General features: G+C 36.8%; 1 protein-coding gene and 1 non-coding gene across 3 annotated transcripts in view; one reads left to right on the forward strand and one right to left on the reverse strand.

Moving 5' to 3' along the window:
* Positions 1–1843: 1843 nt before the first annotated feature.
* UBE2K (ubiquitin conjugating enzyme E2 K) overlaps positions 1844–26781 on the reverse strand; it is a 72954-nt gene continuing 48016 nt past the window's right edge. For both annotated transcript variants that reach the window (XM_020878980.2, XM_020878981.2), the window contains 4 exons: positions 17107–17189; positions 9690–9789; positions 6931–7059; positions 1844–6258 (listed from right to left, as the gene is read on the reverse strand). In XM_020878980.2, the coding sequence (XP_020734639.1) occupies positions 6184–6258; positions 6931–7059; positions 9690–9789; positions 17107–17189 (387 nt within the window). In that variant the 3' untranslated portion in view covers positions 1844–6183. The remainder of the gene's footprint in view (positions 6259–6930; positions 7060–9689; positions 9790–17106; positions 17190–26781) is intronic.
* On the forward strand, positions 26003–26125 carry LOC139030313 (U6atac minor spliceosomal RNA). Its single transcript, XR_011482613.1, has one exon. It is a non-coding gene; the product is annotated as a U6atac minor spliceosomal RNA (small nuclear RNA).

Consider the following 26781-nt stretch of genomic DNA (forward strand, 5'->3'; position numbering starts at 1 on the left):
CCTATTTTTAAGGAAAACAAGAATAGCATTTCAGGTCTCATAAACCTACCAGGTTTAGTAGGCAAACATAAATAACAGTATTAGGGGATTTCTCCCGAAAATAACCTAAGACTAGGTTCCCTGATAGCTCAGTTGGTAAAGAATCTGCTTGCAATGCAGGAGACCCCAGTTTGATACTGGGTTGGGAAGATCCGCAGGAAAAGGGATGGGCTACCCACTCCAGTATTCTTGGGCTTCCCTTGTGGCTCAGCTGGTGAAGAATCCACCTGCAGTGCGGGAGACCAGGGTTTGATCCCTGGGTTGGGTAGATCCTTTGGAAAAGGGAAAGGCTAGCCACTCCAGTATTCTGGCCTGGAGAATTCCATGGACTGTCCATGGGGTCACAAAGAGTCGGACATGACTGACCGACTTTCACTTTCACTGGGTATCCTACTTACTTTAATTGACCTATTTTTAAAAAGGAGACTGACAGGTATCCTTTTCCTTAAAATTCTGCAATCCTATGAACATGGTTAGGAGATACCAGTAGAATGTCATTAGTCCTATTCCTCAGTATTAACCAATATAATATAAATAATGAACACATATAGCAATGGAATATATATCTCACATATTAAAAGTGCAGAGCTGAGGATTAAATACAATAATTAGAATGTTAGCTATGTAAAACAAAAGGCACTGTCGCCCTTAAATAAAAATTAGGTATATTCTCTACATGCTGTAAGGAAGAAATAAAGTACTAAGTATATTAACTCAGCAAGAAATAAAAAAATACTTGGGTTTCTGAAATTTTGCCCAGTTTTTAGTGTTTATCCTGTTTTATCTGTGTTCTTGAAAAAAGAATCTACAAGCATCAAGTATCGTTAACTGATTTTAAAACAGCTTGGCCTTCTTGACTTTGGTCAATATCCTATCAAAAAGTTATTTACTGTAATAAATAAGTAAAATTATAATGTTGTGCTTTAATGTATTTTTACTGAAATTAAATGATGGGAAATGAATTTTACAACATAAATATCTGAGTAGATGGTATATTACTATACGACATACTCTTAGAGAATTTTAGAGAATTCATGTTAATTCTTTGATGAATGAAACAAAGCACATACCAAGTGTTTACCATCCTTTAGATTTGACCATCCTGTTCTAGGGAGTATCATGAGTGGTCTTGAATTCCATTTGTTTTCCTTGATTTTTAACACATAAAGATATAGCTTGTACCATCCTTAGCCCTTCATCCTGTTACTCCAGTGAGAAGCAATTCCATCTCCAGGCTATAGTAACTCATAGGCCTGTTGAAAGCTGGTTATAAATGTCCTAGAGACACAAAGTAACAATCAGTTTATCGTGTGAAATAATTAATACAAATCCTAACAACATAGCCTCTTCTAATGATGAGTATTAATAGAGGCAGGAGTAATCTACGAACAGAATAACCCACTTCTGAAACAATTTAGTCCTTTCCACTGTAACAGGCACCCTTTTCAGAAGATTTTTGTGCTTATAATACTACTTTCAGTATCAACTACCTCTGGATTATTCTAAATTTTTGGATCAGAATCTAGCCAAATAATGTTATATTTTCAAGTAAATTAATCAATTAAAATTAACTCCAATTGAAAGCACAAATATAATTTATTGCACTTACCAACATACACTCATTACTATAAATCTATCTAGTAAAACGATCCACCTGGTTCCTTTTCTTGTTTAAAATAATGTGGAGGCTTAATTGCCTATCCATTGCTGAGTACCCAGAAAGAAGATATAAACCGTTTTCAGGGGAAAACACGCATGCATTTATTTTTAAGAATTCCCAGTAAGGGGGGAAAAAAATTCAACATCTTTAAAAATGTGTTTATTTTTTAAAAAACCAGTTGTGTACAAAAGTGTTTCGTAGTTTTTAATTCTCAAGACAAAGACCCAGCCCTCCACCCCCAGCCCACCCTGCTTCAGTGGTCTTTCTGGCAGCCCACCCATTCTCCCCTTACAGGAAGTTAACGGCTCAGAATAGATCCTCCCATAAAATTTATCATCGCTAACAGATTGTTTAGAATGGAGATCTAGAGAAGCTAACAAGCAAGATTCTTTCTTGGTGAGGCTAATGAGTATCCCTATAATGGCAGTAGACTTCCAGCAGACACCACAACAAAGCACCATCAATTGCTGAAAGCTAAAAAATAGATATTATTTTCAATAGTATTCCATTTTCTATTGGAAAAGTCTTTAAATTACATTAAATAAGTCTCTTTCCCCCCAAAGAAATAGTCTAGCTTTTATTACGATGTCTGTAAAAAGCAGGTAACAGCAAGCACACGAGGGTCATTTAACAGCACAGTGCAAATGATTTCTGAATCCACTCACCCCCAGGACCAAACTGATAAACTGTGCCTCATCTCATTATATAAGCAGCACTGAATATATACATATACATATATATTCAATGCCTGGTTGGAATAACCAAGCAAAAGGTGACACATTCACAACTTAACATTTAGGTGATGATCACAGGTTTATGAGGGTAGATCAGTCCAAAAGAACAGTAACAGAACAAATGGGACAAGTGAGATACTGACATTTCCCTAACTCTATGCCACAAGATTTTGACCCATATTGCAACAGTGCAAATAGAACATGTGACATAGTACGCAGACAAGGCAGAAAAGTCACACTTGAAGAAAGGCTATTTATCAGTAAATATTTCAAGTCAACTTCTTTCCCAGTGATAGTAAACAGCTGATGTTAAGCATTTATTTCTAACTATTACTAAAAGAATGGAAATGCAAATTTTCAAAATCAATGGTTTGTACAAGAAAAGTGATTCATACATTATTTTGTAAAAATCCATGAAATAAAGTCAACTGTAAACAGCTTCCTCTTTCCTTTCCAAACACTTGTTTCCATCTATGTACAAGAAAGTATACATGGCTCCAACTGTCCCATGCCCAAATCTATCTCTAAAACAAAAACAACAACAAAAAAACAAAGCTTCTGTTTCCTGTGTTACTAACAAGGATCGTGGACACATTATTACACCCCTAATGCAGAGTTTTAAAAGCTCAAATTAGGCATACACTTAAGAGCTAAGAATTGCTTTTCACACTGATAAACTTGTTAAGCAGCAGTAACACAACATGCTGCATTCTGTACGGCATAAATAAGCAATATGCACTTTATCTGCCAATTCTTTCTCAAACTTTAAAGTTGTTTTGCATAGTTTTATGCACTATCAGCAATCACAAATGTGAAACACTTCCCCCAAAAAAGGAAAAAAACCTGCCTTCCATTTCACAGAAAATGCTTCTCAAAAGCAAAATGGTCAGAATATAAATACACACACACACACACATATATATATATACTTGGATGCATTATGTGTTTATGTAAATCACAGCCACAATTCCAAACATTTGGGGGAGCCAGCACGGAGCATCTAATTTAGTACCAAGTTCCTCAAATATTTATATACCTTACCGTATACTTATTCGGATCACAAACTGCTACTTATTCATTCAGTCTGTACTGATACACTAACACAACTAATTGTTTGTTCTTTTAAAAGTCAGACACACACTCAGGAAACAGACCTGATCATCACAGAAGACTGAGTATCAGTGACTTGTAGCAAATTGTCTACCCAGATGGGGTAAAACTACACATACATTTAACTACAATGTTTGAAGCCTTTACAAGTAACAAGTCACAAACCATTGAGAATTATATAAATAATTTCCAACAGGGTATGCTTTCCCTAGACCTGCACTTTTACTGCGCTTTTTCTAAACATACATAAGACAAGAGAAAAAAAGCAACTGCCTTTATTTCTATGTTTGGGGAAATAAATCTACCTGTAGAAAATAGGGAAAAAAAACCCCAAAAAACAAACACCCAGTAAGAAGGCGATAGTGGGAAATGTACCAGAAAACAGATAATCACATTAGATGTAAACGAGGTAAATTTTTGAAATGGAAATCCATTATGGAGAACCTCTCATACCAAACACTGTAGCTCTCTACTCCCTGGGCGCCGGGGATGCTGAACTGCAGTTAGAGGAGCACACCCTAAGAGGCTACTGTGCACAAAAGCCACGGGCGAGCCACAGCTGCCTCCAAGAGCGAAGCACGCAATGCCTGGCCCTGAGTAACGTCTGCGCCCTCTCTCTCATTTGCCAAACCACAGGACGATTAAATATGCCCTGATAGTACAGGCAAATAGTCAACTGGGTAGAGGTGTTTGATATTTAAAATAATGCAAATATCACTAACATTACCCAGCCACCCTCCACTAAACAACAAAAGAAATTAATTCTAAACAATGATGGAACAAAACTGTCCACATATTCACACAATTCGAACCTTACCTCAAAATATAAAGAAAAGTACATGGTTTTAGCTATTTAAAATAAATAAAGAAAATATTTTTTCCTTTGGCATCTTTATAAAGTAACTAAATTACAATTAAAGGAGGTGATTGTATAAAGAAATTTATACTTAGGCAAACACAGGGGAAAAAACAGCAACTTGTGTTTAGTATGCAATAAATTCAACTACAAGAGTTTCACTACTGATTAGGAAAGCCTTACAAGTTTCTGGAAGAACCTTCACATCTTAACATTACAATATATTTAATAATGGTTCTTTTTATTGCTTCTAAGATTATTGAGAAGTCAAATGAAATTATGCTGAATTTATGGTTCAAAACTGTTTTCCAAACACTTAACCATTATAATTTAGGATAAATAACACTTGAAGAAAGCAAACCTTTCATAATATGACTTTCCATATACAGCCTTACTTTAATTCATTCAGATTCCATTACATTTTTGTTATTTTTGCATTGGTCCTGAATATTTAATAAGAACTGTGTTTCTATGTATAGAACTGCCTACACAAATCCATTTCACCCTTCATAAAATGTTCACATTAGTGTTAGAGCTTGCAAAACTAATAATTTTCAAACTTTGAACTTAGAGTGAAGTGTAACTTTAATACGTATAGAAAGTCTGACTATGTACAAGAGAAGGTAAAGTTTTCAATTCTCATATTATCAGAAACATCATAAAGAAAGCTAGATTTATAACACACTTCTATTCCTATGTGCCTCTGAAGTATGTACAGTAAAACACCAACACAGCTTTCATGTGTTAATAGGGGAAAGTGCAAGCAATCTCTATAAAGCCAAAATCAGGCTAAAAAAACTGCAAACAGTTGATTTCATCCTTGCAAGTTCTCAAAGATAAATTCCATCAATTTAAAAATCAAAAGACATTAAATTCACTGAAAAATTAAGCTGGGTTCTTTTCATTTAATCTGGGAATACTGCACATCAAGTATTTACTGTTTTTACAAAAAAAAAGAAACAAAATTGGCAGCTCCATTTTTACAATATTATTATTGTATATGTATTGTATATATTCCTATATAAGTAATAGGAAAGTTTTAAGAGTGGAGAACTGTGACGAAACATTCCAAATGGATGACCTAAAATGGAGCAAGGGATACTGTCCTTCAGCACATTTCCCCACCAAATATAAAGAAATTTAATATTAGAATATTAGCTGTGTGTGGAAAGAGGGGAAAAACAGATACGTTGTCCCAGTCTGTTGACAAGGACAAAAAAGGCTCTGACTAGGTCACCATCTTCATTTCTGGATAAAGCTCATATTGAAGAATTCTCAAATGCTTAAAATGGTGGTCTTTTCAGCTACCCATCCTAATAAGTCAAGTACAAGCATGCAAGTAAATTCACAGGCACAGAGGATCCATGTTAAAAACAGTTAAGGTAGCTGTGATGCAACACCGACAATTTGAATGGCCCTGACACACTCAAAATATTATCTTAATTATTCAACAAAATCCTGAAGCAAACTCTTGCTAATCTTGGTATACTGCTAAACACTAAAGTAGCATGTTTTTTCCATGGTTTTAGCTTAGCTCAAAAGAATTTTTACACTATTAAGTAAGAAAAAAATTAAAGTATTTCCCCTTTTTAAATTTACACAGACATTTAATTAGCTTTATTTACAGAGCAGGGATTTTTTTCAGTCTCCAATGGTGCCTAGATAACATCATTAGGCAAGAATGCCAGTTTAAAAGAAATCTATGCAGAATCCTAAAAATAACAGATGTTGATGCTCCTCCAAGAAGGGGCAAGCTTGACTATATCAGCATCTCTCTTTATGTTTCAGTTACTCAGAAGCAATTCTGTTGCAGTCTCTACATCCCATGATTTTGAAGACAAGGCCACTATTACCGCATTCTGTAGAAAAGAAAAGGGGACAAAATAAAATCTCAAGAAAATATTTTTAAAATACCATATCAAAAAAAAAATAAAAATAAAAAATAAAAATACCGTATCAGTCACTGTCTTTAAAGAAACCACACCTTGTTGTTTCATTTTTAAGTTACCCTGCACTTGTAGTGCATTAAAAAACTCTAAAACCAAAGACTAAAGCTTCTTTGGTGGCTCAAAGTAAAGAATCCGCCTGCCAATGCAGAAGACACAGGTTTGATTCCTGGTCTGGGAAGATCCCACAAGGAGCGAAGCCACTCAGCCCATGTGCCAGCATCAATGAACCTGTGCTCTACAAGCCAGGAGTCACGACGACGGAGCCCCGTGCCGCAACAAGAGAAGCCGTCACGGTAAGAAGCCTGCATGTCACACGAGAGAGGGGTCCCAGCTCGCTACAGCTAGAGAAAAAGTCCGAGCAACAGTGAAGACCCAGCACAGCCAAAAATAAATCAATAAAATTATTTTAAAAAATAAAATCAATGACTGGAACCAGCCAAAGTTAAAAAAAAAATCACTAGTTTTAATAACAAAGCTTATCAAAATTAGATTTAGAGTACTGCTGAACCACTTTTGTCAGCCAAGGATTTGCAATAATCATTTAACAAATAAATAAAAATCAACATGCCTTTATGTACTTACCCTATCAAAGCCCATAGCACATAGGTTTTCTATTTTTTTGGTGTACTCTGGACTAGAAACTGGTGCTCCAGCATACACATGTGCCCAAAGTCGAGCTGTCTGTTTGAACATTTCAGGATTTTGTTTGTACTACATGGGGGAAAAATTGATTGATATGACAACGCAGTTATAGTATTCAAAATAGGAACTCATCTCTTAATTGCTTAAAAACCTGTTTTTTCTAAATAAATGTAGATTAGATTGTTAAAATGTGACTGATTCACTTTCCATAGCAAACAAACTATGTCACTGAAGAAAAGACTGTTTAATTAGATTGTTAAAATGTGACTGATTCACTTTCCATAGCAAACAAACTATGTCACTGAAGAAAAGACTGTTTAACGTGAACCTGCAATTCACAAGTTGCACTGATCAAAGAAAAACAAAGATATATAATATTTATCAACTTTAATCTCCATTCAACAAAGCAGTAGAAAACTAACACTAACACTAACACTTCATCATCGTGAAGTGGCAAACATTACACAGATACACAGAATTACTAGCTTCCAAAATTAAGTGAGCAGTAATTAATAAATGTGACCAATTTTTGTATTAATCACAGCCTGGGCTAGAATACAAGGAGAGTTGGCTGTTTGTTAGAGTTGTATTACTGTAGTGATTTAAGGAAACCCCATGTGCAGTCCTAACTTACAGCACATATTTTGAGCTGATTATGAACTCACAACAGAGCACTTTTTAAAATATAAGAGTCTTCAGATGCACTGGAAGAGGCAAATTTATTCTCAAGTATTCTGAGACTACCATTACTTAATAAAGCAAATTATAAAAATTTAAAATATTAAATTAACTTTAATATTTAAGATGTTTTATACACATTGAGTATTTCTATACATTAAAATAATAAATCTAGTTTCCACCATTATTAACAAGGAAATAAGTTAGACGACCCAACAGAATCAAAAGAAAACTGAGCCCAATCTTAAACTCTGCGGCTCAGAACTCAACAGGAAATCAAAGCTGAGGCTCAAACCATGCTTCTATCAAAATTGAAATCAATAGGACATATATAACATGTTAAACGATAATTCTAAGCACTCTACGGCAAATAATAGTAGGACATATTAACAATATACATAAAATAAGGAGTGAACAGTTTTTCAAAGGAAAGGAAGAAGTTTGTAAGAGGGAAAGTTTTCTTAGGCAGGAAATATGACAGACTGGGTGAAATGACATGTAGGAATGATAATCTTGCATAGCCTGAGTTTGAGGAACAGTAAGAATTTAGGAGATAGTTCAAATCATGGAGGAACTTTTCAAACTAAACAATTTGGACTTACCAAGTAGGTGACAGGAGAGCTATTAACAGGTTTTTAATAGTAAAATGAAACAGGATTTGAACTTTTATAAAGCTAACTGCTATCAGTGTAGAAGGTAAAGAGAAGAGGCTGAGGTAGGAAATTCCATCAGAGCAGTCAAATGAGAATTTTTAAACATGTGAACTAAAGCAGTTAGAGAAGTATTATGATAGAGATATTAAGATATTACAGAAAAGGAGACACAGAAAAGTACTCCGTATCTGTGACTTGGATATATAAACAAGCTGTCTATAGAAGGATGGACAGGTTCACAGGGTTTAAGAGTCTGCCTTCAGTTATGGAATGCTGTACTAAGGTACCCATGGGATATTCATATAGAGCTCTCTGGTTTCAAACAGGTTTTTGGGTTTAGGAGAAAGGTAAAGCCTGACTATTGTTACCAACATACAGGTGGCAATATCAGTGTGGATATGATCATCCAAATGAGAGTATAAAATGGAAAGTAAAAGGAAGGATGTGCTAAGAACTGAGGAAGTGTATTTAAAAGAGAAGAGAGGGAATTCCCTGGCAGCCCAAAGAGTAGGACTCCACACTTCCACCGCAGGGGCAAGGGAACTAAGATTTTAGAGGGCGGGCAACATGGCCAAAAACAAGGGGGGTGAGGGAGTAACGGTAGGAACTAAGAGGGAACAACCACAACTACAAAGATAGGAAGAGAAGTCAAGAGATGAAAAAACTTCTGGCTTAAAAAAAAAACCCTACAAGGCTCAATAAATCCTAATGGTTTAGAGTAGGAGCTGGCAAACTTTCTTATTATAATTATTCAGGCTTTCCGACCGTGTGGTCCCTGTCATAATTATTCAATTCTGCCACTTGTAGCTGTAAACAAATGGGGGTGTTCCAATAAAACATTATTTACAAAAACAGTCAGTGTGGCTGTAATTTGCTAACCTCTGCCTTGGAAATCAAAGATCAGAACTGAAAAATATTTATTCCATTTGGTAACTACAAAGTCCTTGATGACCTTCACCATGCCATTTCAGTGCCACAGCTGGAACTGATTAACAGTATAGTATCATCAGGGAAAGATTATCACTGAATTAAAAGACAAATGGACACACACATGAAGTAAAATGTTAATCACAGAATCAAGACAGTAGGCACATAAATGGGTGTTCACTGTGTAATTCTTGAAAATGGCACAATATATTCGAAAAAAGCAACTGGCTGTACTGGGTTTATTTAATACACCCAATTAAACTACTATGTTTAAGAAAATCACTAAATTAGGTTTTCACTATTATATGTAATATAATAATCTCACAGCAAGAAAGGAAACCATTTCTAGATTTAGTTTCAATAGACATATGCTTATGTTCTAACATTGCAAACCACTAAAGACTCATAGATAAGGAAGTCTTTCAAAAGTAGCTCTCTTACCTGATTTGCTACTACTGCGTCCTGTGGATCATCCGGCTCTGCCGCGGCCAGCAGTGCTTGTAACGACAACAATACTGTGCGCAGGGTCATCGCTGCTGCCCTGAAATTCAAAGCAGGAAGATGTCCCAGTCGAAGACAGTTTGCATGACAAAGTAGACGTTTTCTGAATAAATATGAAAAGTACTGGAGCTAAAAAAGATTTTTATCTCAATCTTAGAAATTTATGTATCTGCCTACCATATATATATATTAAAACTATATATATATATATATATGTGTGTGTGTGTGTGTATGTATTTTAAAACAAGTAAATCTTTCCGTTTCTTAAGATAACTCAAATTGCCTATAATGGGCTTAGCTCCACCCCGCCCCCCATGTTATTGTTGCCAATATTCTGGTCAGCTTTATCTACTGACTTAACTTTCTATCCATTTCTCCAGACATAAACTTAAAAGTGACAAAGTAACTTCCTTTCTTTGTAGCTCTAAAAACAAGATACCATCAAGCAGATATCCTTTACTTTCAAAAAGGTATAAAATTACTTGGAGGGCATTATGCTTAAGTGATATGTCAGAAAAAAATATATAGTAGCACTTTAATGTGTAATCTAAAAAATAAAACAAACTAGTGACTATAACAAAAAAATAAAAACTAGTGGTCAGCAGTGGGAGAGAGGAGAAGGGAGGGACAATGTAGGGGTAGGGGTGGTTAGTGTTAAGTTTCTCAGCTGTGTCTGACTCTTTGTGACCCCACTAGGCTCCTCTGTCCATGGAATTCTCCAGGCAGGAATATTGGAATGAGTAGCCATTCCCTTCTCCAGGGTCTCTTCCTGAGCCCAGGATTAAACCTGGGTCTCCTGGACTGCACGATACTTGATCATCTGAGCCACCAGGGAAGTCCAGGGATGTAAGGAGTACAAATTATTAAGTATAAAATAAGCTACATGGATATACTGCACAACAAACTCCACGACAGAGGAGCCTGGCAGGCTAAAGTCCATGGGGTCGCAAAGTGTCGGACACAACTAAGCACTCAACAGAAATACAGCCAATATTTTATAATAATTACAAATGGAGTACAACCTTTAAAACCTGCAAATCACTATATTGTACACCTGTAACTTAGCAACTACAATGAAAAGTTTTTAATGAAGAATGAAAGAAAATAAATCACTCCCTAACATTCTGAAAAAAGAAAGCTTTTGGCTTAATATTCATGCTTCTAAATGTTTATAAAGCAAATATTTATCTAGAAAATGCTGCCTACCTAACCAGAAAGGATTCTGAGCATTTCTGTTAAAAAATTATTTGACCAGCTACTATAAAAAATATTTATGAATAGTGAAATAACATAATAGTGAACTGTTTTAAATGTAGAAGATTATTAAACAACCTGTCCATTTTCACCACACATTAGATAATTCCAAACCAGTCTTTTTCAACTGGGTTCCCCATTTTAATAAGAGAAGGGAGAAAATTAAGTATCGTCTCAATTTCCCTAAGAATGGTTATATAAATAGTACCATCTCAGATGCTTAGGAAAGTTAATTTATTATCAGCAACAAATTTCTTAACGAAATGTGTCTCATACAGGTTTCTTCAAACAGCAGCATCAGTATCACGTGGGAACTTTTAAGAAATGAAAATTCTTAGCCTCATCCCAGATCTACTGAATTAGAACCTCTTGGGTGGTTTAACAGATACTCCAAGTGATTTTGATGCAAGTTAATTTATGAGAAATACTGCTTCGTGCATACAACTTAAAGCTAATTGAGAAAGGCTGTTCTAAACTAAAATAAAATCAGTGTCACAAACATAGCTCTATATTTCATCTATTAGAGAAAAATACAATACAATACAAATACAAATAGTTCTTTATCTAAATGCTATTGGAACTGTCATTTATATTGAACTCCATAAAATGCAAACTAATCCACAGTGACAGCAGATAAATGGTTGCTGGGAGATGGGGGAGCAGGAAGTCTGGAAGAAGCAATTACAAAGGAACCGACTAGAAAACTCTGGAGTATGTTCAATATCTTGATTTGTGACAGCTTCATGGATGTATATGTGTCTAAACTTATCAGACTGTGTATTTTTAATGTGTGTAATTTAAGGTAAATTACACTTCAATAAAGTTTTTTACAGTTGTGTTTTAAAAGCTTCCACCTTAAAAAAAAAAAAGCTTCCACCTTGCCTTATATCCTATATAAAAATTAACAAAGAGAACCATGCTCAATATCTTGTAATAATCTACAATGGAAAAGAATCAGAAAAAGAATGTGTATGTACAACTGAATCACTTTACTGGACATGTGAACTAACAACATGTTAACCATTCTTCAATTTTTGGAAAATCAGGGGAAAAAAAGAGAAAAAAATCAGTTCAAAATGGATCCAAGTCCTAAACCTACGACTAAAACTATTTTTGACTGCTGTGCCTGGCCTGTGGGATCTTAATTCCCCAACTGGGGATCAAACCCCACACCCCACAGTAAAACAGTGAGTTCTAACTAGTGGACTGCCAGGGAATTCCCAAGACTAAAACTTATTATAAAACTCTTAGGAGGTGAAACATAGGGTGAAAGCTCCATGACAGTGCAGCACACCGTGATTTCTAGCATATCAAAGGACAGGCAAAAGCACAGGTAACAAAATAAGAAATAGAAAAACTGGTCTACAACTATATCAAAATTAAGAACTCCTATGTAAAGAAAAAAAAAGTTTTAAAATAAATCTTCCTATGCAGTGAGTATAATCAATAGTGGAAGGCAACTCACACAATGGGGAGAAAATATTTACAGAAAATCATACATCTGACAAGGGAATTATATACAGGAACTATATATACAACTATACAAGAATTATATATATAAGAACTTCTACAACTTGTTAACAACAAAAAAATAAACCTCACACACTACCTCACATCCATTTGGCTGGTTTACTATTAAAAAAAACAGAAAATAACATTTGTTGGCGAGGATGTGGAGCAATTGGAATTCTGTACACTGTTGGTAGGAACGCAAAAAATGTTCTCAAAACTGAAGGAAAATCTAGAGTTGTAACTGGATTTAATTCGTAACAATCTCGATGAGAAAAGTTTTAAGTCTCCTGTATGCTTGAAAACTTTCATAATGTCGGGGAGGTAATCATAAACCACTAAGAATTCATTTAAAAAGAAACTTAAATGCACAGTTCTTAAAAGTTGAACACAAAATCAATGTAAACAACAATTTTTTCAAAATTAGTTGTAATAAAATTAACATTAAAACAAAACTTATTCTTCTGGCTCTAAATACGATAGAAACTATAACATCTTTGATGGTATAAAGATATGTGTTCATTTTTTGACTGCTCTACATGAAATTTTGAATCTAAACTTGGTAATGTGAAAAAATATACAAATAAAAATATAATCTTTAGTTTTCATTTTTCTTTTCACAAAGTACTGATTAAATTCATACTACTGATAACTTTGAGATTTTTAGCATACAATGTGTAACATTAACATAAATCTATTAAAAACCAATCCTAACAGCCAAGTAGGAGTATGAAATTTCGAAATGTGTTAGCTAATTTTAATCAGTGGTTATGAGTGAGCTAAAATTCCAATACTTTGGTCACCTGATGCAAAGAACTGATTCATTGTAAAAGACCAGATGCTGGGAAAGACTGAAGGCAGAAGTAGGGGACGACAGAGGATGAAATCGTTGGATGGCATCACTGACTCGAAGGACACTGAGTTTGAGCAAGCTTCGGGAGTTGGTGACGGACAGGGAAGCCTGGTGTGCTGCAGTCCATGGGGTCACAAAGAGTTAGACACGACTGAGCAACTGGACTGATCAGTGAGTACCTTATAAAACTATCTTCAGTAAATTAACTTTGCTCAGATCTCAAACTTCAATAAGCACAGTTAATATGGCTAATTAAATATTCATTCATATGGACTGCTGCTGCTACTGCTACTAAGTTGCTTCAGTCGTGTCCGACTCTGTGCGACCCCATAGACGGTAGCCCACCAGGCTCCTCCGTCCCTGGGATTCTCCAAGCAAGAACACTGGAGTGGGTTGCCATTTCCTTCTCCAATGCATGAGAGTGAAAAGTGAAAGTGAAGCCGCTCAGTCGTGTCCGACTCTTAGCAACCCCAGGGACTGCAGCCCACCAGGCTCCTCCAACCACGGGATTTTCCAGGCACGAGTACTGGAGTGGGTTGCCATTGCCTTCTCCATCATATGGACTAGGTGGGGCCTTTAATATGTACAATAAAAAGCATTGAATTTTTGTATTACTAACTTGTCTGTCAAGGATCTTCCAGAAGACCATCAATAAATAATCTATTTTCATTCAAAACACTGAATGGTACCTAAAGAGCATCTACTTAAAGAGAATGGCAGCTTTTTTGTTATATTTCTTACTGCTACATAGTGTTTCAGTGTACGATTAATCCATTATATAGCCATTCTCTTGCTTATAGACATTTGGGTTACGTGAAGTTTGAATAAATCTGCTATGAATATTCTTGTCTTCGGGTGGACATATGCACTCATTCCTCTCAGACTTCTCCTGCATGTAATACTGAGGAGTAGGACTGTTACGCCATATTGAAGGTATACGCTTTGGCAGGTACAGCTGGTTGAGTGGCTGAACCACATTATTACCAGCAATGCACAAGAACCATTTACAAGTGTGTAGTGTTATCATGGGCTTCCTTGGTGGCGCAGTCCATAAAGAAGCCACCTGCAATGCAGATCGTCTGCAGCACAGGAGACCTGGGTTCGATCCCTGGGTCTGGAAGTTCCTCTGGAGAAGGAAATGGCAATTCACTCCAGTATTCTTGCCTGGAAAATCCCATGGACAGAGAAGCCAGGTGGGCTATAGTCCATGGGGTTGCAAAGAGTCAGATGCGACTTAGTGACTAAACCACAACCACTACAGTGGTATCTAACTATGATTTTAATTTGCACTTCCCTGATGACTAATGGTGCTGAGCACAACTTACCAACCACCCAAATATTCTCTGCCTGTTCATGTCTTTTGAGAGAGCAGTATCGATGAGAGTTTTTTACGTGTTGCCATTTTCTTCCCCAGGTAAACAGACACCTTTAGTCTTATGAGGTGTCAGGGGAAAAACATTAGAAAATAGTTTGCATGTAGGGTTATGTTATGAAGTTAAGAAATAAACCATACTAACATACAAGCCATCAAATATTAAAGGTAAATCACCATCCACATGTACTAATAAAAAATTTAGATTAACAAACAGTTTTCTAACATAACTATTTCAAATTAGCCTAAAAATTGACATTTACAAATATACTGAAGGTCTATTACCTCAACAAAGCTGGTGGGACAGGGGGAGGGCCCGTAAATCCACGGATATCCAATCTCACCTATTTTATCTGATATCTCTGATACCTTTTATTATTTGAATAATATAGATACGAAAAAAGACCAAATTCAGCTATTTGACCTGCCTTAGAAAATGAGAATAGCTGACAAAAGTGTTCTGATACAAAACTTCAAGTTTTCTGTCTCTATATACACCATAATCTTTCAACTATTTATAGAAAGATAATCAGAAGCGGTAGTACTGCTGGCTAACTCAGCAAAAAGAGAAGACAATGAAAAATTTTAGTGTGGAGTTTTGTTTTCAAAGAGGCAGAGGTTTCATTCTATCTGCTAAGAACAGCCTGACTGAAGTTAAAAGCAGAGGGACAAAAAAAAAAAAAAAAAAAAGCAGAGGGACAGGCTACTGCAATCATCCAGGCAAGAGACAATGCAACTTGGACCAGGGTAGTAGTAACAGACTACTAATAAAATGCTGTTGGTTTCAATAACAGGATTTTCAGATGGAGTATAAGGGTACCAAAGAAAGAAGCATCACGGTGAGGTCTGGCCTTAACAACTGTAAGGATATAGCTGCCAAAACTTAAGATGGAGCAGAAATAAGTTTTGGGTTAGGGAAATATTATCAACAGTTCAGTTTCAACATGTTTTAAGTTGGAGATGTCTATTACATAGTCAAGTGTAGGTGCTATGCCTGGAGTTCAGAAGAGATAAATTTGTGAGTTGCTAGTATATAAACGCTGAAGTTATGAAATCAGATGAGCTCACCAAGAAAGTGAGTACAGATGGAAAGAAGCAGAGGCCATGACTTAACTCTGAGATATCATCATGTGCAAAAGCTCAGGAGATCAGGCAGGAACGAGTTAAGTCTGGGAGTGGGAAAAGGAAGGGGAGAACAAAAGAAATGATGTCTTGGCAACCACCTGAAAAAAAGGGCAACCTCTCTAACACAGCAAATTTTCATTAAGATCACTGAACAATAAGAGCTACACGGGACCTTTGAGATGACTTTAAAGATAAAAACATGGAGGCACAGAAATTCAACAAATTATAAAGTCACAAATCAAAAGACTCACAGAAAATAGTTAGGTCTGTTCCATAGTGTTTAATGTTTAAGTGTATGGAACACAGATGAAGGAACTGGATCTCAAGAGATGATCTACTGAGGAAGAGGCTTTATTCAGATGTGCTATATCAGAATGGAAAAACAAAACCAGCAACTCTTGCTGTTCATCCACTTTCTAAAAATACCAACTGATCCATGTGCTAAATGTTGTCATTCCTGTTTTATCTTATTCAGCTTCCATCCTTTCCCTTTCTTGACAAATCAAACACATAACTTGTTTTCTTCCACTTCAATGACTTTTTATCTCTTGTCTGAATTTTTCAATCCAGGCTTTACTCTAAGAGAAATACATAAAACAACTCATTTAAGCTTCTCAATAGCCCTATGAAATAGGTATTAACCTCATTTTTTTCAGATAAGGAAATAAAGGCATAAAGACCAGGTAATTTACTCAAGACCACAGAAGTAAGTAAATGGCAGAGCCACAATTTTTTTAACCTAGTGGTTAAACACTACGCTGCTAAGAAATCAGACAAAATATGTAAAAGCACTGTACAAATGAAGACACCACCTATAAAGGTGGTGCTTCATAGAATCTTAGAACCTTGTGTTCAATTAGCACAACTTCTAACATTTTGGTGCCTACACTCCACCCAAGTCAGAGCTGATTACTTCAATACTTCAATTTTGTCTTTCAGAAAAATCTTTCAAAGATAGCAAAAAAATGAAAATTACCAAAACAACAAACAAAATCCAAGATTTTTCAAGATGTAAAGTTAGCATGACATTTCCTAATAAATCACTATTTAAATATAGATTCCAATTTCAATTATAACATATTTTCTCTAATGTACTTGAGAGATTTCATCAATTTTTAAAATTACTTCCCAAATAAGAGAAAGTATAATATGCTTATGCTTATGCTTTGAGGTCAAGTACATATTTAACACTCTAACAGACTTAGAATCGTATGAGGCTTGAACATGAATTCAAAATCTCTTACCATTGATCTTTCAGGATATCCAAACAAATAGCCCCTGTGACAGAACTAATATTAGGATGCCATATTTTAGTGATAAACCGGACCTAGAACATAAAGCACATTTGAGCTTTTAAGTAACAGCAAAAAAAAAAAAAAACAAAAACACACAACCATATAATTTAAGTAAAACTTCAAAAAAAGAGAAATCCTTAAGTTTTTTTTTTTTCCTTTCAGGTTTTTTTTTTTTTTAAAGCCCATACTTAACATTACATCATTTTGCCTAGGTCAAGGGATGGATGTAGAAGACAAAGCATTCAGTACGTTGAATGCTGTCAATGACATACATTCTTTTTTTTTTTTCCATTTATTTTTATTAGTTGGAGGCTAATTACTTTACATCATTGCAGTGGTTTTTGTCATACATTGAAATGAATTAGCCATGGATTTACATGTATTCCCCATCCCGGTCCCCCCTCCCACCTCCCTCTCCACCCGATCCCTCTGGGTCTTCCCAGTGCACCAGGCCCGAGCACTTGTCTCATGCACCCAACCTGGGCTGGTGATCAGTTTCACCCTAGATAATATACATGTTTCGATGCTGTTCTCTTGAAACATCCACCCTCGCCTTCTCCCAGAGTCCACAAGTCTGTTCTATACATCTGAATCTCTTTTCTGTTTTGCATATAGGGTTATCATTACCATCTTTCTAAATCCCATATATATAGTTATAGTTAATTGGTGGGTATCTTTGAGCATTTATTAAAAAGAATGCATGTTCATGCGAGGACATACATTCTTTTTAATAAATGCTCAAACATACCCACCAATTAACTATAACTAAGGTGTTCATAACTTACCTAGCATAGTGTTAGATGTTATGAGAAATGTAACATGAATTAAGATCTATTTAGGTAGTACATAAAGTCAATACAGATAGCAAATGACGATTTTTTAGTGTGACAAAGGGTGTAGAATAGGTTTGAAGGAAAAAGCAAAATCAATATGTGAAAACAGATGTAGTAAGTGATTGAAAGATTGCTTCTGATTTTTCTGTAACATTTTTTTCTAAAATACTTTAGAAAAATGTAATACTTAAAGGTCTACTATTATTTGCCAGGCACTGAGGCTTAAAGTCTAAGAAATTTACCCAATATCAAATAACTAGTCAGCAATAGAAAATACAAACTCACACAATCTCAGATTCCAAATGTACCTGTTTGTCTTAGCATGAAAGAGCAAGAAATCAACAAGTGAAAATGCTAACTCTGAAATGAAATCTGAGTTCATCAGCTCTTACTCATGAGCTTCTGGAGGAGGAACAGGAGAAGACAGAGGAGGGTTTTATTTGACATGTATATGCTAGTCACCTAAGTCAAAATTCTTTAACACTTAATAGATTACTACAAGCCAAACTAAAAGTACCTTACAACAATTATTCATCAATGTATGCTCCAAATCTAAGCTATTTACGCAAAGTAGCTAAAATATTTATGCTTCTGCTTCTCGTGATCTGTTTATGCTGCTGCTGCTAAGTCGCTTGAGTTGTGTCCGACTCTGTGCGACCCCACGGAGAGCAGCCCACCAGGCTCGTCTGTTCCTGGGATTCTCCAGACAAGAATACTGGAGTGGGTTGCCATTTCCTTCTCCAATGCATGTATGCATGCTGACTTGCTTCAATCGTGTCCGACTCTGTGCGAACCCCATGGACAGCAGCCCACCAGGCTCCTCTGTCCACAGGATTCTCCAGGCAAGAATACTGGAGAGGGTTGCCATTTCCTTCTCCTTGTCTATGCTGCTGCCGCTGCTGCTAAGTCGCGTCAGTCATGTCCGACTCTGTGCGACCCCATAGACGGTAGCCCACCAGGCTCCCCCATCCCTGGGATTCTCCAGGCAAGAACACTGGAGTGGGTTGCCATTTCCTTCTTCAATGCATGAAAGTGAAAAGTGAAAGTGAAGTCGCTCAGTCATGTCAGACTCTGTGTGACCCCATGGACTGCAGCCTACCAGGCTCCTCGGTCCATGGGAGTTTCCAGGCAAGAATACTATGCTATCTATCCCTATTTCTGCACATACTCACTAACATGTGTACCATCTGAAAAAGCACTTTAAGTCACCAATGACTTCGAAATACTTAAAACTAATGGAGACTTTCCACTCCAAGTTCTTTTATAATTCTTAAAAAATTACACTTACTGCTTTCACTGATACCTACTTCTTTCCATCCACAGAACACCATTTCTTTAAAGGAGACTATCATTATGCTCCTTGGCTTACTCAACAGTTTACTGACTTTACTGTTTTCAGTTTTGTTCCCTCTCATCCATTTTCTACAATGAAACCAGAGAGCTCTTTAAAACAAACCAGATTCATGACACTACTCACTTAAGGCCTCCTCATTTCCTTTATGTAAGTCCACACTCTTAAACTGGCTCTAGCCTACCTCTCAAACCTAAGACCACACATTCAAAGCAAGTGCTCAACAAGTCCTATTTGCCTCAGGGCCTTCATACATTTTTTCCAATAACACACCTTAATATCCTCCTCTGGCTAACTCATACTGATTCTCCAAGTTTCAACTTCCACAACCACTCTCCTTGACCTGATCCCACAGCACGCCTCACTTTGTATCACAGTACTGATCACACTTCTACAATCTCTCCCACCTTAGCCTAGTCTTCCCTCAAACGCATGGTGCCTATTTGCTTAGTAGAGCACTCCAAGCATCTGAAGTGCCTCACACTGATTAAATACACAATTAACATTAAGACAAACTTGCTATTAAAAAGCTCAACATTATCGTTCTCAAATATAGTGAAGATCAAATATGACCGGCATATAGGGCTCATGCACAAAAAACATTTCTTGGTAACGGATACAATCAGGATATTCACATAGTAATTTTTACCATTTGAGTTCAAAGCTTTATGATGATATGAGATAACAATAAGCCACAATTTCAGTGACACAAGGACAGCAAAGTATTTTGACTTTCAGTATTTTCAACAAGATTAGAAAAAAAAAGAAAATTTCTTTTCTGGCCACACCCACAAGGCATGCAGGATTTTAGTTCCCTTATCAGGGAACAAACCTGTGCCCCATGCAGTGGGAGCATGAAGTCTTAAGCACTGGACCACCAGGGAAGTCCCAAGGAAAACAGAATTTTAAACACCTACTACTGAAGATGTCAAAAGGTTTATGATTTAGGCTGATGATCTAAGCATGTGTAAATTGTATATTGCTTTTTAAAGAATCTTCAGTACATGATTCTCAGTAGACTCCACATGAAAACTAATATGCACATTATTATTAATATGTGAAATTATTAAACTTTATTTCTTTGTACTACAATCTACAATCAGGAACAAGGAACTCTGCATTTGGAGATAATAATAAAGAGAATAATTTTCAAAGTTACTCCATTATCTACCAGTACAGATATAACTGTCCTGTAAGTAGTTCTCTGTGTGGTCTTCCACACTTTTTTTTTAATTGGAGGATAATTGCTTTACAATGCTGTGTTGATTTCTGCCGCACAACAACATGAATCAGCCATAAGTATACACATACCCTCTCCCTCTTGACTCACCCTCCCTCCCACCCCACCCCACCCCACCCCACCCCACTCCCTAGGTCTTTACAGAGCACCAGGCAGAGCTCCCTGGGTCTGCAGCCACAAAATTAAAAGACTCTTGCTTCTTGTAAGAAAAGCTATGACAAACCTAGACAGCGTATTAAAAAGTAAAGACATTATTTTGCTGACAAAGATCCGTATAATGAAAGCTATGGCTTTTCCAGTAGTCATGTAGGAACCTGATTGATGGCTTTGAACTGTGGTGCTGGAGGAGACTTTCAAGAATGCCATGGACAGCAAGGAGATCAAACCAGTCCATCCTAAAGGAAATTAGTCCTGAATACTCATTGAAAGAACTGATGCTGAAGTGAAGCTCCAATACTTTGGCCACCTGATGCGAAGAGCCTGCTGCTGGGAAAGATTGAGGGCAGGAGGAGAACAGGGCGACAGAGGATGTGATGGGCGGATGGCATCACCAACTCAATGGACATGAGTCTGAGCAAACTCCAGGAGAGAGTGAAGGACAGGGAAGCCTGACAGGGTACAGTCCATGGGGTTGCAAAGAGTCTTGACATGACTGAGCAACTGAACAACAGCAAAGACAAATAGTACTAAAATACTCACACAAATAACAGTCAAGCTTCCTTATTTTCACAAATGAAACCAATAAGGGCACCATCTGGATAAGTTGACAACAATCATTAATTTTGAGGAGCTCTTAAAGAATTTAGAAACAAAAATCTTAATACCATGTACATAATGTAACCAGACTGAAGTGAAGGAAGGGGACTATTCTTCATTCTCTATATTGGTAAACCATCATCAGTAATCTTATCTCCTCCTACAGGATGTATCCTATATTTTTAGTCTTTAATTCAATAAAAATTTCACCTTCTACCTCATGGCGGATATGAACTCTATTCTATCAGGAATTTCTGGTTTCAAGCTTGGAACTCATGAGAGTTACAATATTAAACCTGTTTTAACTGACTTGTACAAAAGAAAATGCTATTTTAAATATACATATGCAGAAAAGAAGACTCACTAAAGGCTATTACCATTGGTATTTATACTCAATTTCACATTTAAGAGTATATTTGTAACACCAAGGAAAAAGAAGAAAATTCACAATCTAATCTCCAATAATCAGTTGGACAAATCACTGAACTAGTTTTCCTAACTTAATGAGTTTTTCATTAATAGAGTATATATTACAATTTACTTTTAAGTATGCATTGAATCAAACTCCTTCTACACTATATTCAGCTGACTCAAAGATATATCTTCTCTGTCCAGAAGTAAACCTTCTGCTCTTGAGGTCAATAGTTTATTGCAAAAAAAAAAAGAGCAGAAAATTCTCTGTGACCATGTTAAAATAAATCAATGTAAGCTTTCAATCTGGTGCAATTTTGGCTGCACAGCATTGAGAATTTAATAGTTTCACTATTTTAATCTCATAAAGTTTAAAATTAAATCTGAGCGGCTTGCTTGGTGGCACAGAGGATAAGAATCTACCAACTAATGCAGTGGACACAAGTTCGATCCCTGGTGCAGGAAGATTCCACATGTCTGGAGCAAATAAGCCCACAAGCAGCAGCTACCAAGCGCCACACGCCACGCTAAACCTGCTAAGCCTGTGTGCCACAACTACTGAAGCCTGAGCTCCACAAGAGAAGCCACCGCAGTGAGAAGCCCCTCTCACCAACTAGAAAAAGGCCTTGCAAAGCAACAAAGACCCAGCACAACCAAAAATCAAGTGTTTTTTTTAAAAACAGACTTCTGGAGAACAGATTGGCAAGCATCCAAGACATGTAAGATGATTATTAAAAAAAAATGAAACCCGAGGCTATGTATTAAACATATGTGACCTTAACTGTGCAAGAAATTTACACAATTATTCTCCACTCTTTCCATTATATTTACCAAGCAGTAAAAATTCAAATTTAATATAGGAAATATCCAGAACATATTTATCATACATTAATCAGCATTTACTGCAAAAGCATAATACCATAAATTAGAGGAGGACTGCATTTAAAATGATACTAAATTCCAACTACAACAACTGGTTGAAGCCAAAGAAAAAGCAAATTTGGGCTGAGTGAAAGAAGACTTTTCTAAATCTTGATGCTACCTCAATATGGAATAACTGGAATTAAGACAGTAGTGGCCTGAAAAGCAACATGAGCTATCAACAGTAGCAAAAACATCAGACAGACCTGAGTTCTTATGTTTTTAGTCTATTTTTCTAAAAATGGTGGAAAGAGGAAGGGTTAAAATAGTGATTTCAAAGATTAAATGAAATAATGTATCAAGTGCCTAAAACAGAGCTAGGACTATGACATCACTCTGGACTTAGATTTATACACTGTACATGGACATCACCAGATGGTCAGTATCGAAATCAGATTGATTTTATTCTTTGCAGTCAAAGATGGAAAAGCTCTACACAGTTAGCAAAAACAATCGCTGGAGCTGAATGTGACTCAGATCATGAGCTCCTTATTGCAAAATTCAGATTTAAATTGAAGAACATAGGGAAAACCACTAGGCCATTCAGGTATGATCTAAATCAAATCTCTTATGATTACACACTGGAAGTGACAAACAGATTCAAGGAATCAGATCTGTAGACAGAGGGCCTGAAGAACGATGGACACAGGTCTGTAATACTGCACAGGAGGCCGTGACTAAAACCATCCCAAAGGAAAAGAAAGGCAAGAACACAAAACAGTTGTCTGAAGAGGCCTCACGAAGAGCTGAGAAAAGAAGAGAAGTGAAAGGTGAAGAAGAAAGAGAAAGACATACTCAACTGAAGGCAGAGTTCCAGAGAATGGCAAAGCGAGGTTCTTAACTGGACAAGGAGAAGAAATACATGAAACAACAGAAAGGGGAAGACTAGAGATCCCGTCAAGAAAATTAGAGATACCAAGGGAACATTGCATGCAAAGATAGGCACAGTAAAGGACAAAAATGACAAGGACCTAACAAGCAGAAGAGATTAAAAAAAGGTGGCAAGAATACACAGAAGAACTACACAAAAAGGTCTTAATGACTTAGATAAACACCATGGTGTGGTCACTCACCTATAGCCAGACATCCTGGAGTGTGAAGACAATTGGGCCTTAGGAAGCATTACTAAGAACAAAGCTAGCAGAGATGATGAAATTCCAGCTGAATTATTTCAAATGCGAAAAGATGATGCTGTTAAAGTGCCGCACTCAATATACCAGCAAATTTGGAAAACTCAGCAATGGCCACGGGACTGGAAAAGATCAATTTTCATTCCAATCCCAAAGAAAGGCATGCCAAAGAATGTTCAAACTACTGTACAACTACTCCTCTCACATGCTAGCAAGGTAACTCTCAAAATCCTTCAAGCTAGGCTTCAGCAGTACGTGAACCAAGAACTTCCAGATGCACAAGCTGGATTTAGAAAAGGCAGAGTAACTGGAGATCAAATTGCCAGCATCTGTTGGATCACAGAGAAAGGGAATTCCAGAAAAACACCTCTCTCTGCTTCACTGACTATGCTAAAGCCTTTGACTTTATGGATCACAACAAACTGTGGAAAATTTTTAAAGACACGGGAATATCAGACCACCTTACCTGCCTCCCGAGGAACCTGTATGCAGCTCAAGCAGCAGCAGAACCGGACATGGAACAATGGACTGGTTCAAAATTGGGAAAGGAGTTTGTCAAGGCTATAGATTGCCACCCTGCTTATTTAACTTTCATGCAAAACACATCATGCAAAATGTCGGACCGGATGAAACAGGCTGGAATCAAGACTGCCAGGAGAAATATCAACAACCTCAAATATGCAGATAATTCGACTCTACTGGCAGAAAGCAAAAAGGAACTAAAGAGCGTCTTAATGAGGGTGAAAGAGGAGAGTGAGAAAGCTGGCTGCATGAGACAAGTGCTCGGACCTGGTACACTGGGAAGACCCAGAGGGATCGGGCGGAGAGGGAGGTGGGAGGGGGGATCGGGATGGGGAACACATGTAAATCCATGGCTGATTCACGTCAATGTATGACAAAACCCACTACAGTATTGTAAAGTAATTAGCCTCCAACTGAAAAAAAAAAAAAAAAAAAAAAAGAACTGTGAGCCCATAAAAAAAAGAAAGCTGGCTTAAAACAGCATTCAAAAAACTAAGATCATAGCATCTGGCCCCATCATTTGATGTAAACAGATGTGAAAAGGGGGGAAATAGTGGCAGATTTTATTTTTGTGAGTTCCAAAATCACTGCAGACATTGACTGCAGCCATGAAATTAAAAGTCTTACTCCTTGGAAGAAAAGCTAGGACAAGTCTAGACAGCATATCAAAAAGCAGAGACAATACTTTGCCAATAAAGGTCCATATCCATATAGTTAAAGCTATGGTTTTTCCAGTAATCATGCATGGATGTGAGAGCTGGACCATAAAGAAGGCTGAGTGCTGAAGAATCAATGCTTTTGAATTGTGGTGCTGGAGAAGACTCTTCCGAGTCCCTAGGACAGCACAGAGAACAAACCCGTCAAGCCTAAAGGAAACCCAACACTGAATATGCATCAGAAGGACTGATGCTGAAGCTGAAGCTCCAATATTTGGCCACCTGATGCAAAGAAATGACTCATGGAAAAGAGCCTGATGCTCAGAAAGATTGAGGGCAGGAGAAGAGGGCAACAGAGGATGAGATGGTTGGATGGCATCAACTCCATTGACTTGAGTTTGGGCAAACTCCAAACTCCAGGAGACAGTGAAGGACAGGGAAGCCTGGCATGCTGCAGTCCATGGGGTTGAAGAGAGTCAGACACGACTTAGTGAATGAATGAAAACAATAGAGGGAAATAAACACTTTTATTGCGACAATAATCCATCCTCATTTAAAGTGCACTTCTTGGTGGTAAGTATACTGAGCTGTGCAACTGCCACCAAAATATAATTTTTGACCATTTCAACACCTCAAAAATAATTATGTAACCACCAGTAGTCACTCCCCATTCCTTCATACTCCTCCAGCCTTAAGCAACCAACAAATTACCTTTTTTCTCTATGATTTTCCTCTTCTAATGTTCTTGTAAATGACATTATACAATGTGTGGCTTTTTACGCCTGGCTTTTTCATTTAGGATGATGTTTTCAAAGTTCATCTATCTTATAGCACATAGCAGACCGTTCATCTTTATAAACAGATGTGGTAAATACACCACATTTAATTTTCCCATTAAGCTGATGGACATTTAGAAAGCTTCCACTTTTGGGCAGTTATGAATTAGGGCTGGTATGAACACTTGTGTACAAGCTGTTGTATGGACACATTATCATTTCTGTTGAGTACATATCTAGAACTGCTATGTGCTATATGAAAGGAAAGGTGAGCACTCCCCTTGATAAAGACAAAAGAGGCTCTAGAGCCTGACCATGTGCATATGGTTAAGGCACTGCCACCTACTTCACTGCATCTAACCATCATGTTTTTCGGTAAAAAATAATGCTGGCTAATATTTACAGCATGCTCTTCTAAGTATTGTATTTTACTGAACCACAGGTACCATCAAGTATTCAAAAAACCATTATTTTATATACCACGAGAAAGAAAAAAACTGGGCCAATTAAATTATTTCATCCACTAAAAGATATACCCTGATTTGAGAAATATTAAAAAACGTGAAAAAATGTTTCATAGAATTATTGAAATACTATTTCTTAAATGGACTACTCCTTTGAAATGATTTTACAAATGAGGAAACACCTTAGACAACTTGCCTAAGATCAAAAATTGTGTCAAATGCTGTAAGATCTGAACTATGGGTGATTATTCTTGTTCTTTTTATGGGCTCCAAAATCACTGCAGATGGTGATTGCAGCCATGAAATTAAAAGACGCTTATTCCTTAGAAGGAAAGTTATGACCAACCTAGATAGCATACTAAAAAGCAGAGACATTACATTGCCAACAAAGGTCCGTCTAGTCAAGGCTATGGTTTTTCCAGTGGTCATGTATGGATGTGAGAGTTGGACTGTGAAGAAAGCTGAGCACCGAAAAATTGATGCTTTTGAACTGTGGTGTTGGAGAAGACTCTTGAGAGTCCCTTGGACTGCAAGGAGATCCAACCAGTCCATCCTGAAGGAGAT

Source organism: Odocoileus virginianus, chromosome 21 (assembly GCF_023699985.2).
Source record: "Odocoileus virginianus isolate 20LAN1187 ecotype Illinois chromosome 21, Ovbor_1.2, whole genome shotgun sequence".
NCBI lineage: Eukaryota > Metazoa > Chordata > Mammalia > Artiodactyla > Cervidae > Odocoileus > Odocoileus virginianus.